The 13,319-nt window shown below is 40.3% G+C and overlaps 1 protein-coding gene across 7 annotated transcripts in view; it reads right to left on the reverse strand.

The window, feature by feature from the left end:
* LOC117532046 (DNA (cytosine-5)-methyltransferase 3A-like) overlaps nucleotides 1–13,319 on the reverse strand; it is a 113,926-nt gene that overhangs the window by 20,160 nt on the left and 80,447 nt on the right. For 4 of the 7 annotated variants that reach the window (XM_034195279.1, XM_034195277.1, XM_034195275.1 and 1 more), the window contains 7 exons: nucleotides 9,168–9,545; nucleotides 8,698–8,856; nucleotides 8,348–8,455; nucleotides 8,072–8,228; nucleotides 7,789–7,935; nucleotides 530–574; nucleotides 92–171 (listed from right to left, as the gene is read on the reverse strand). In XM_034195279.1, coding sequence (XP_034051170.1) covers nucleotides 92–171; nucleotides 530–574; nucleotides 7,789–7,935; nucleotides 8,072–8,228; nucleotides 8,348–8,455; nucleotides 8,698–8,856; nucleotides 9,168–9,545 — 1,074 coding nt within the window. Of the gene's footprint in view, nucleotides 1–91; nucleotides 172–529; nucleotides 575–7,788; nucleotides 7,936–8,071; nucleotides 8,229–8,347; nucleotides 8,456–8,697; nucleotides 8,863–9,167; nucleotides 9,546–13,319 lie in introns of all 7 variants that reach the window. The other 3 variants (XM_034195276.1, XM_034195274.1, XM_034195272.1) reach the window with 1 other exon arrangement.

The following is a 13,319-nucleotide window of genomic DNA, read 5'->3' on the forward strand; positions in this document are numbered from 1 at the left end:
GGGATCACGTCAGCTGCTACTTTTTTTAACAACACAGTAGTTAGAGTTGAGTCCCAGGCTTGACGCTTTAACGACCTCTATGACGGCTCACCTTACAGCTCTGGCACATTCCTCCAGCAAACAGCGGGTGCTCGAGGGAGACATTCAGGCCGCCGCAGGAGATACAGATGTCTGCGGAAAGAAGCGCGGCATGTCAGTGTTTAACATCGGGGTCAGCGAGGTTTTAACACTTGGCTGCAGCGCTCCAAAGATCACATTAATAAAATGATTTAAACAAGACACTATGTGCCAGAAGTGAAAGAGTTTAGATGAGAAGTTTGGTTACAACACACAAGGGAGACAGAAAGGCTAGAAAAATCAAGCACACTTCTTCACTTTTTAGGCATTTTATCAACACTACCGCAGAGGTTTTACTGCTATGGTTGTCAACATCAAGGGCGACTGTAAGACGAACAGCAATTTATCCCCTGCGGTTCCCCCCTCCAGGGCCGCTGGATGCTACAGAGCACACAGAGGACGCATCACTTACCCTCAATGCTGCGGCTCTTTTGTCTCACTTCATAAACAAGCCGCTCTGAAAATACAACACAAGCCTGGTAAGACTGCAGCTTAATACGAGATGCACTCAAGTGTTCATTTGCAAAAATCTGTATCTTCCCAAACCATATATATATATATATATATATATATATATATATATATATATATATATATATATATATATATATATATATATATATATACACTCAACAAAAATATAAACACAACACTTTTGGTTTTGCTCCCATTTTGTATGAGATGAACTCAAAGATCTAAAACTTTTTCCACATACACAATATCACCATTTCCCTCAAATATTGTTCACAAACCAGTCTAAATCTGTGATACTGAGCACTTCTCTTTTGCTGAGATTTTCCATCCCACCTCACAGGTGTGCCATATCAAGATGCTGATTAGACACCATGATTAGTGCACAGGTGTGCCTTAGACTGCCCACAATAAAAGGTCACTCTGAAAGGTGCAGTTTTGTTTTATTGGGGGGGGGGGGATAACAGACAGTATCTGGTGTGACCACCATTTGCCTCATGCAGTGCAACACATCTCCTTCGCATAGAGTTGATCAGGTTGTCAATTGTGGCCTGTGGAATGTTGGTCCACTCCTCTTCAATGGCTGTGCGAAGTTGCTGGATACTGGCAGGAACTGGTACACGCTGTCGTATACGCCGGTCCAGAGCATCCCAAACATGCTCAATGGGTGACATGTCTGGTGAGTATGCCGGCCATGCAAGAACTGGGACATTTTCAGCTTCCAAGAATTGTGTACAGATCCTTGCAACACGGGGCCGTGCATTATCCTGCTACAACATGAGGTGATGTTCTTGGATGTATGGCACAACAATGGGCCTCAGGATCTCGTCACGGTATCTCTGTGCATTCAAAATGCCATCAATAAAATGCACCTGTGTTCTTCGTCCATAACAGACGCCTGCCCATACCATAACCCCACCGCCACCATGGGCCACTCGATCCACAACATTGACATCAGAAAACCGCTCACCCACACGACGCCACACACACTGTCTGCCATCTGCCCTGGACAGTGTGAACCGGGATTCATCCGTGAAGAGAACACCTCTCCAACGTGCCAAACGCCAGCGAATGTGAGCATTTGCCCACTCAGGTCAGTTACGACGACGAACTGGAGTCAGGTCGAGACCCCGATGAGGACTATGAGCATGCAGATGAGCTTCCCTGAGACGGTTTCTGACAGTTTGTGCAGAAATTCTTTGGTTATGCAAACCGATTGTTTCAGCAGCTGTCTGAGTGGCTGGGCTCAGACGATCTTGGAGGTGAACATGCTGGATGTGGAGGTCCTGGGCTGGTGTGGTTACACTTGGTCTGCGGTTGTGAGGCTGGTTGGATGTACTGCCAAATTCTCTGAAACGCCTTTGGAGACGGCTTATGGTAGAGAAATGAACATTCAATACACCAGCAACAGCTCTGGTTGACATTCCTGCTGTCAGCATGCCAACTGCACGCTACCTCAAATCTTGTGACATCTGTGGCATTGTGCTGTGTGATAAAACTGCACCTTTCAGAGTGGCGTTTTATTGTGGGCAGTCTAAGGCACACCTGTGCACTAATCATGGTGTCTAATCAGCATCTTGATATGGCACACCTGTGAGGTGGGATGGATTATCTCAGCAAAGGAGAAGTGCTCACTATCACAGATTTAAACTGGTTTGTGAACAATATTTGAGGGAAATGGTGATATTGTGTATGTGGAAAAGGTTTTAGATCTTTGAGTTCATCTCATACAAAATGGGAGCAAAACCAAAAGTGTTGCGTTTATATTTTTGTTGAGTGTATACGTATATATATATATATATATATATATATATATATATATATATATATATATATATATATATATATATATATATATATATATATATATATATATATATATATATATATATATATATATATATATATATATATAGCAGCTGGTCTGCTCTGTGTCAACCTGATCCCGTCAGACCTCAGAAGCTAAGCAGTGCAGGATCTGGGTAGTACTTGGATGGGTGACCTCTTTGGAACACCAGCAGCTGTGTGTTTCTCCAGGTAACACTGGAGTTGCGTCAGGAAGGGCATCCGGCTTAAAACTTGTGCCAAATACCAGTGCGAATCTAGCTGTATCCGCTGTGGCAACCCCGAACAAAAACAAAAACCATGGGAGCAGCCGAATGGACTACGATAACAACAACATACACACACACACACATACATATATATATATATATATATATATATATATATATATATATATATATATATATATATATATATATATATATATATATATATATATATCCAGGACGTCATGAGAGAACAGAGACGTTTCAGAAGAAGTCGGTTTCAGCATTTTATCCGGATATTCCACTGTTAAAGGAGATTTTTTTAATGAAAGACGTGCGGACGGGTCCGCGCGTCGGGACGCAGCCGACGCGGCGCGGCGGCACAGGAAAAACACCTCCGTGTTGATAACCATTTGTTAAAATCCAGTTGGCTTTTGATGGCTTTCAGTGGAGTGAGTATATGAGAAATTGTTTATCAGCTGGAGATGTTCTAACTTTCCTGTGGCGGAGTGTCGCGGCGGCTGCGAGCCGACGCTGCAATCCGCCTGCACGTCTTTCATTAAAAAAATCTCCTTTAACAGTGGATTATCCGGATAAAATGCTGAAACTGACTTCTTCTGAAACGTCTCTGTTCTCTCACGACGTCCTGGATCAATAGAGCTTGAAATGTGGAGGTTTTAAGCTTGAAACAGGCTGATGACGCTGCCTGAGAGCGCTGCGCGACGTCTCGCACCGTGAAAAGTCCTTAAAGCGACAGAATCACCTCAAAATCTCTTATCAGCTGTTAAAATTTTCACTGAAAACCATCTTAATTTTTCGAACCATGTCCACTTCGATGTGTCTCACAGGTTTAGAAAAAAATTTTGATCAAACAAAGCGCCAGTCTCTCAGCAACTTCTCAGACAAAGGAATTCCGACGAGGGGCTGGACGACTCCTCCCACAAGGAGTGCTCACAGGCGAATGACGTCACCGACAGGCATGGAAAAACTCACGCATGCGCACGAGGGTTCAAGCATGTCTGACGTAAAAACATATGAATGAAATCCATATAGTTTTTGAAAAAAATAAAAAGGACCTATACTTTACGGACAGACCTCGTATATATATATATATATATATATATATATATATATATATATATATATATATATACACACACACACAGAGAGAGAGAGAGAGAGAGAGAGAGAGAATAAAATAATCAGTTGTTAGGTATTACAATTAACCACTGCAAATCGAAAATCACTTTTAAAATAACAGATATGATGACATCGATGTGCAATCTACGTAAATGTACTGTTCAATGGCTTGACCTATCATTATTAATCGATTTGGTTCAGGTTGTTTCGTTATTTCCGCATCTTCAATGTCTCTTAAAAGTTGAAAGCTCGGCGCGATGCTCTTGCAAGACCGTTCTCAGGAATGTTTCCCTTTGTGTGGTAAAAACAAAATCAACATGTCCGATGGTGATAGGCGGTATAACAAGTAAATGTAGCCATTTGAATTTCATCTTCAGTTTACAATTTGTTTTTGCCATCACATTATTTCACAACGGGAAAGTTATACTATGCTATTTATGATGTGTGTTGTGTTTTCAGCATAGAATGGTGCTGCTCCCAGTGGTTGTATTTTGAAGTGGGAGGACACCACAGGAATCTGGAGATTATGTAAACAAGGGGAACATGCAAACTCCACACAGGCAGGACCAGGTTTTTAAGTGAACATGGGGCCTAAAAGCCAGATTATTATGTGGCTGTCACTTTTTTAGTTGTCATGGAAAAAGTTATGCTTTGTTGCGGAATTGAACCCAGAAGAGCTGGGTCATCATTTATCACGATAAGGTTAGTGTATACTGTAGACTCACTGAGTCAGCGCGGAGGTTGTAGCTTTAAGTCGGCAGGTCAACAGTTAGGTCAGGCCTGTCAACGTAGCATCCCACCTACAGCGACAGGCCAGTAAATAACGCACACTGCTCACTAAATGTCAGCACTAAATTGTCAGTTTATCTACTGTGTGTGACCAGACTGGACCTTGAGTTACACCTCATTTTATGAAGGGTGAAGCTTATATATATATATATTCTCAGTCACAAAATGACTGATCATTTTTTCAAGGTCATAATATAGTTAAAATAAAGGTACAGGCTTCAGGCTTCCTCATGCAGGTGAAGTACAAAAGACTACTACAAAATTAAAAAGATGGTATAATATGGGTTGACATGTTCAACAACTGGCTCCAGGAGCTAGTTTCCACATCCTGAAAAATATGCTTAGGTTTTTTTTAACTGCATTTTATGTAAAATAAATAGATCTGCATGTTGATTTGCCACAGGTTTTATGTCAGATGCCCTTCCTGATGCAACCTGACATTACATGGACAATGAGCACCAGTGGGTGGCCTTGAACTGGGAACCTTCTGTTTTGGAGCATGCTGACCACTTATTTAGAGTAATAACATTAAAATAAACATCTAAGCATGACAAAATATTGTTGTGGGGTTTTTGTTTGTTTGTTTTGCTTTTGGCTTTGCGATTTTTGGTCCACCCCTATGAAAATGGATTCAAAATTTGAGGTACTTTCTTGTCTTTTAAAGGATTGCGTGTTCAAGATTATATGTTGCACTGTAGTATTAGGCGCTCTAAGAGCAAAAAAACTTATAAAAGTTGCATCAGACTCTAAGTTGCATTCATTTTTGTACTGCTTCATGCCACAGGAAGCAAAAATCATTTAACTGATTCATTCATTATTTATTTATAACACAAACATAGCATTAGCAAGCAGAAGTTAACAGGCTAATTAATGTTATTTTACAAAGCAACAACACTGAAGGGTAAACTGCTTCTTGTCATCAATGAACAGAAGAAAACTGGACTGCTGCAATTTCAATTTCAATTTATTTCATTTATATAACACCAAATCCCAACAAAGTTGCCTCAAGGCGCTTCATACAAGTAAGGTCTAACCTTACCAACCCCCAGAGCAAGCACACAGGCAACAGTGGTGAGGCAAAACTCCCTCTGATGATTTGAGGAAGAAACCTCAAGCAGACCAGACTCAAAGGGGTGACCCTCAGCTTGGGCCATACTACTAACATAATTGACAAAACAATTGACAAAACGAATATACAGGAAATTTTGCTGGTGCACAGGATGGGAGGATTGTAGAAGTAGACACAACACCCATCTCTGGATGGAGCTGCACCTCAAATACAGAGAAAAAACCATTAGGCATCAGAAAGACAACAAATACAGTACAGCATTAAGCAACAAGAAAAACAGAAGGAATACTAAGATGATCGCCGGCCACTAGCCCAAAGCTTCATTAAAGACCCAGAATTTTAGATAAAGTTGAGGCCACAGCCCGCTCCGTTTCCTAATAAAATGGAATTAAAAGAGTAAAAAGCATAGTAACACATTATGCCAGTATGCTAGCCATACGGAAGAGAAAATAAGTGCATCTTAAGTCTGGACTTGAAAGTCTCTACAGAATCTGACTGTTTTATTGATGCAGGGAGATCATTCCACAGAACAGGGGCACGATAAGAGAAAGCTCTGTGACTCGCAGACTGAAAACGCAGAGCCTGGGCTGCCACGTAGGTTTTAATTAGGTCAGCTAAGTAGGGAGGCGCCAATCTGTGAACAATGTTTTGGTTAGTAGCAGAACCTTAAAATCTGACCTCACAGGGACAGGAAGCCAGTGAACAGATGCCAAAATGGGTGTAATGTGGTCAAACTTTCTGCTTCCTGTCAAACGTCTCTGGCTGCAGCATTTTGAACCAATTGGAGACCACTAATGCTGGACTGCGGTAAACTAGAAAATAGAACATTGCAGTAGTCCAGTCTAGAAGAAACAAATGCATGAATCAGGGTCTCAGCATCAGCCATCGACAGGATGGGACAAATCTTCGCTGTATTTCGCAGGTGGAAGAAAGCACTCCTCCTAATATCTATAATGTGGATGTCACAGGACAATGTAGGATCAAAAATGATCCCAAGGTTCCTCACTTTGTCAGTGTGATGTATGACACATGAGCACAGACTAAGCATTAGCTGGTCAAATTGATGCCGATGTCTCACTGAACCAAGAACCATCATTTCAGTCTTATCAGAGTTTAAAAGCAGGAAATTGCTAGACATCCAGCTTTTCACTGATGCAAGGCAATCTTCTAACAATTTTATGTGGATGAGATTACCAGCAATTATCGGCATGTATAACTGAGTATCATCAGCATAGCAATAAAAAGTAATCCCAAAATGCCGCAATATGTGCCCAAGGGGTGATATGATATATAAGGGAGAAAAGCAGGGGGCCTAAGACGGACCCCTTTGGAACCCCAAATTTCATGTCACTATGGTTAGAGGTAGTGTTACTGTACAAAACACAGTGAAAATGAATGATTAGGTATGAAGTCAACCATTTAACTGCATTCCCAGTAATTCTAAAATGATTTTCCAGCCTATCAAGTAGAATATGATGATCCATGGTATCAAACACAGCACTAACATCTAACACCACCAGAACCGTAGTGGTGCTTCATTGCAAAGCTACGTGTGTGCACATTTACCTCACTAAACAAAAATAAACTGTTCAAAAATAACCGATTATACAGTTAATTCTACATTAGCCCAGCCATTTTGTTCTGTTGCTCATTCGCCAAGACCCAGCCCGTCCTTTTCATGAGATCAGTGTACAGGAACAGCGTTCAGTTGTCACACATGTTGACAGTGTCATCTTGTGGCTGTAGATGATAATGCAGTATATTTTGACATATAAGTGCCAGGTGAAGCCAAACAAATAAAATAAGCATGATGTACAGTCTAGAAAATATGGTGTCGCTGTTTAAGTCATTATCAAATTTCTACTTTATGTTGATTCAGTATTTAGCTTTGAGATATTCAATTCTGATATTAGAAAGAAAAAAAATTTTTTACAGAACATTTGGGATATAATGTTTTCATTGTCTTTGAAGACACCAAAACTGTTTTCCAGGCGACATCGCTCTGTTTCACCTTAAATCGGCCGCTCTAATGGAGCTGTTATCCAAAGAGAACATCTCTGAGCCCTTATCCCAATACACACCTCAGTCTTCTCCAAGGTTGGTCAGACAAAATTCATAAATCCCACTAACCTAATAAATGAGGCACTGTACCTCGTGTCCTTTCATCGATGATGTCCTTAACCTTGGGTTTCTCTGCTGTGCTTTTGCGAGGCTTTTTGGCTGGGGGAGGTGTATAGGCTGCTGCTTCTGGTTCCACCCACATTTCTGTGTAAACCTCTTTATATGGGTTACGTTCCTCTGGGGGTGCACATCAGACAATTAACAGCACAGGAAATATGTGTGCTTAAACATTAACAGTCTAACATTAAAGGTTAACAGTTTTTATCTGCAATGGATAAATGATTGATACACTCCCATCTTGAATTCCCCTTACCTTCTGGTGGTTCTAAACCCTTGGGTCCAGTAGGCTGAAATCCTGTCATAGCCCAGTCAATCATCTGCTTGTTCAGAATTTCCACCGATTTGGAGGTTTCCGTCTCATCACTGTCAGGGCAGGCCATGAAGGCTTTGCCTGCCCGGCTGCTAGCCACCTATTAATAGCATATGTGACAGAATGTCATTATCATGGTGGACAATTCATTGGTTTTAGACAGAAACATGGGGTTGTATAAATATGCAACACAGTAAGTATTAAGCCAACATTTCTCACCTGTAGCACTTCATAGATGGCTTTCTTGTACATGGGTTGTTTGTTGTAGGTTGGTTGGTGAAAGGCATTACTGAATGAGCTTAAAGGCATGAGTTTCTCAACACAAACCTGTCAAACGTAAAACCGTAAATAACCAACTGAAACCTGTCTTCTTTACAGTGGAATATTTTAAGTTAAAACTGTGCTGTTTTTATCATGTGACATGATCAGGGATTTTCACAATTCCCCTCAAATTTTAAAAACAGTCACTATCGATACAAAAGAAGGGTTTTGTCCTTAAGTTCCCATATAAAAACTGAAAAATAAGCAAAATCACTGATAACATCAATATTGTCTCTACAAAGACTGACCACTGAGAATTTCCCATCTCCAAACCACATGACCCATCTGGTTCCCTCAGCAGCTCGGCTCCGTCCCGTCATCCACCAGGAAACGATGCGGCCTGGCCACCACGAGAACCCTCGCAGCTTCCCCCAAACCAGTTCACCGATGCCAAAACCACGACCGTCCTCAAACCAAAGAAAACACATACACATCAGCTGTTCCATATTGCCTCCAAACATCCTTGTAACCTCTAACACAGAGGTCTTCAACTCATTCCAGAAAGGGCCAAGAGGGTGCAGGTTTTCATTTGCAACCACCCACTCCACCAGGTGATTTCACTGACTAATGAATTCCATCTGCTGAAAGTGATGTTAATCGGTAAATCACCTGGTGGAGTGGGTGGTTGCAAAGAAAACCTGCACCCTCTTGGTCCTTTCTGGAATGAGTTGAAGACGCCTGCTCTAACAGCTTGGAATCAAGCCCAGTGTAACCTTACCTCATACTCGGGCTCAGTGTCTGCAGATTTTGGGGACGTTTTGTCTCCGTTGCTTATTGCCATAGGTTCAGGGGTCATGGCTATGGTGGGGGAGGCAGGTTCGGTAGGCTGTTGCTGTGGTAGAGGTGGAGGTGGAGGAGATGGTGGTGGTGGTGGCGGCAGCGGCTGATACTGCTGTTGCTGTGGCAGCAGTGGCTGTGATTGCTGTTGATACTGACGTGAAGACTGAGAGTGCAAAGGTGGCTGAGGCTGCAGCGGCTTTGAAGGCGGCGGTGAGTGTGTGATTATTAAGAGTTCTTCTTTTTGGGTCTCTGTTTCATTCTCCTCATGATCCTTTATTGCATTCATCGCTGACATCAGTTTTGCCTTTTTCTCTGCCTGAAACAAGAGTCCAGTGACAGGTGAGATAAAGGCAGGTTTTGTGCAAACGTTTTAGGCACAGAAATTTTAGTTTGAAATGTCCAAACAATTTTATTACAACAAAAAATGAACATGTTCTTTTCCATGTCACTAAAGATACTAAACTATTATGAAGCTCTGTCTGCTTATTAAGTTAAACCCGCCTGCTTATTATGACATTAAAAGATCAGCTCATTATGAAGTTACACCTGTTTATTATGAAATTACAACATCTGCCTATTACAAAGTTACACCTGTTTATTATGAAGTTACAACACCTGACTATTATGAAGTTACAATGATTGTTTATTATGAAGTAACAGCACCTGTTAAGTAACAACACCTGCCTATTATGAAGTTACAACACCTGCCTATTATCAAGTTGTAACACCTGCTTATTATGAAGTTACAACGCATGTTTATTATGAAATTACAATGCTTGTTGATTATGAAGTTATAACACCTGCTTGTTACGAAGTTACAATGCCTGTTTATTATGAAGTTACAATACATGTTTATTATGAAGTTACAACACTTGCTTATGATGACGTTACAATGCTTGTTTATTATGAAGTTACAATCCCTATTTATTATGAAGTTACAACACTTGCTTATGATGAATTTACAACGCTTGTTTATTATGTTACAATGCTTGTTTATTATGAAGTTACACTGCCTGTTTATTATAAAGTTACAACACCTGCTTATGATGAAGTAATAATGCTTGTGTATTATGAAGTTACAATGCCTGTTTATTATGAAGTTACAATACCTGCTTATGATGAAGTAACAATGCTTGTGTATTATGAAGTTACAATGCCTGTTTATTATGAACTTACGTCTGTTTATTATGAAGTTATAACACCTGCTTGTTACGAAGTTACAATGCTTGTTTATTATGAAGTTAAAATGTCTGTTTATTATAAAGTTACAACACTAGCTTATGATGAAGTTACAATGCTTGTGTATTATGAAGTTACAATGCCTGTTTATTATGAAGTTACAATGTCTGTTTATTATGAAGTTATAACACCTGCTTGTTACGAAGTTACAATGCTTGTTTATTATGAAGTTAAAATGTCTGTTTATTATAAAGTTACAACACTAGCTTATTATGAAGTTACAATGCCTGTTTATTATGAAGTTACAATGCCTGTTTATTATAAAGTTACAACGCTTGTTTATTATGAAGTTACAATGCCTGTTTATTATAAAGTTACAACACCTGCTTATGATGAAGTAACAACGCTTGTGTATTTTGAAGTTACAATGCCTGTTTATTATGAACTTACAACTGTTTATTATGAAGTTAGAACACCTGCTTGTTACGAAGTTACAATGCTTGATTATTATGAAGTTACAACACTTGCTTATGATGAAGTTACAATGCTTGCTTATGATAAAGTTACAATGCCTGCTTATTATGAAGTTACAACACTTGCTTATGATGAATTTTCAATGCTTGTTTATTATGAGGTTACAATACCTGCTTATTATGAAGTTACAGTGCTTGTTTAAAAATTGAGTAATTTTAGCCTTATTTTATTTATTTATTTATTTTCTTTGTGGATCATGGGATAGTTTCATCGCGTGCTGACAGAATTGCCCGATGGCTGTGGGAACTGATATGTTAACGAGGCACAATGACTCTTTCAACTTGTGGAGCAAAGTGCGGCCTGTGGGGGGTGCAGTGGCTCTTTCAACTTGTGGCGCAAAGTGTGGCCCATGGGTGGGAAGAGGAGGCTCTGCTCGCAGTGCCACAGACATCCAACAAACAGATTACACCTGCAGCAGACTGGTTAAAGGTTCAATGTGTCATTTTTGAAGAGAAGAGCAAATGTTATGTCCATCAAAGTTGTTATTCATTTTATTAACTTAGAAACATGCGAAAGAACTCTGATATTATAACATAAGTGTCATTTTTTGTCTATTATTCTTGTTTTCAATGCATCTAAAACCAGTCAAAATGACTCGCAATGCGCGAAGCCTCAGGTGATAATTGCCAACAGCACTGCTATACTAAAAATTTCTGTGGAGAACCCCATATATATATATATATATATATATATATGTATATATATATATATATATATGTATATATATATATATATATATATATATATATATATATATATATATATATATTCTTCTTCCTGCCCCTTCTCGAGCATATTTCTTTTGTTATTTTTCATTTAATTGATATTATGTGTTGTTATTGGTGCTTCAGCTTTGATGTCTATTTCACATTGTGTCTGTTCGAGAAAAAAACCCATAAGAAATTAATTAAAATTTGACATTTCATTTACCACAGATATGCACTTTAAGTACTAAACCCTATATTGGCCCCTGACGCCCACTGGTGGTGGTGCTTATATCCAGATTCCATAGCGTGAAATGGATCAGAGTCTACGACTCTCCCTGGACAGGACGCCAGTCTGACACAGGTTACTTCCCCAGCCCAGGCTGGTACTATTTGTAACAAGGTGGACGGAGACCATGCAGGTGAAGCGTGTTGACAAGGACACAAACAGGTACCATGACTGGGAATCCAACACAGGTCTACATAATGGTATCCTAAATGCCTATCACTCTGAGCTCCCTCCTCAACAAGTATTCTCTGCAAGTTTTCTCTGCTTCCTCCACAAGTACAACTTAAGCCTAACAGGATGATGCACGTGCATCTCAGCTACACAAGAGCAGAATCATGCGCTAATCTCAAAAGGTAGGATCAACATCTACAGTGTCCAAGCCTTCAATCAGGAGTTCACTGGGTTTGTGGTACCTGACACTGAACCACTAGGTGGATCAGAGAGGACGAGATCCAGCTGGGACATTAATCCGTCACAGTAAATCCCAAACAGCTGCACTCATTCTGATGTCTCTCTCACGTATGCACACATGCTTTGGTTCTCTTTCGTTCTGTCTTAGTCTCAAGTGTACATACATTCTCACACACACACACACACACACACACACACACACACACACACACACACACACACACACACACACACACACACACACACACACACACACACACACACACACTTGCAGAATGCACTATATCTACAGTACCATATGTAAACACGTCATACTATAACTTCCACATGAAAGCAACAAACAGCTGTGCTGTCTTTTCTGAAATCTTTCTAGCGTCTAACACATAGTATTCTACAGATGTCCATGCCGGGATGGGACAGAACGGGCAGTGGAGTAGAAAGAAAGAATTTCAGTAGCCCTGCCACAACTGAACAACCTCCCCCACCACAGAAAACCCTGTTTTCAGCCTCACCACCAGCATTCCCTGACTGATGCAGTCTGATAGCTTCCATCGTATCCATGAGATACTACAGAGGCACTGCAGTGGAATCAAATGAGCAAGTTCACATAACTCACAGAAACACAACTAGGGTTCTCAGCAGGATTTTTTTCTCAGCATAATGGCATAGAAAAATCAAAAAACTATAACAAGCTGGGGGCTCGGGGCTGCTTAAGCTTTGCCCCCCTGAAGCTTTTGTATTATGGGCTTATAAAGGACCTTCTTTGTCAGTGTAAATATACCAAAACCTGAAGTCCAGACAGAAGAAGAGAATATCTCTGTGCATCAAAATGTGAGGAAAGTTTCTCCAAAACCTCCACCAAGAGGTTGAAGCTGCAGAGGAGACCTTTATCTGGTTACATGTCCTGTGGGTTCAGTTCACCTGTCACTTCTGAAAACTCACACCTGCTGCCACACTTGTAAACAAAACAAAG

This window comes from Thalassophryne amazonica, chromosome 19, assembly GCF_902500255.1.
Source record: "Thalassophryne amazonica chromosome 19, fThaAma1.1, whole genome shotgun sequence".
NCBI classification, from domain to species: Eukaryota; Metazoa; Chordata; class Actinopteri; order Batrachoidiformes; family Batrachoididae; genus Thalassophryne; species Thalassophryne amazonica.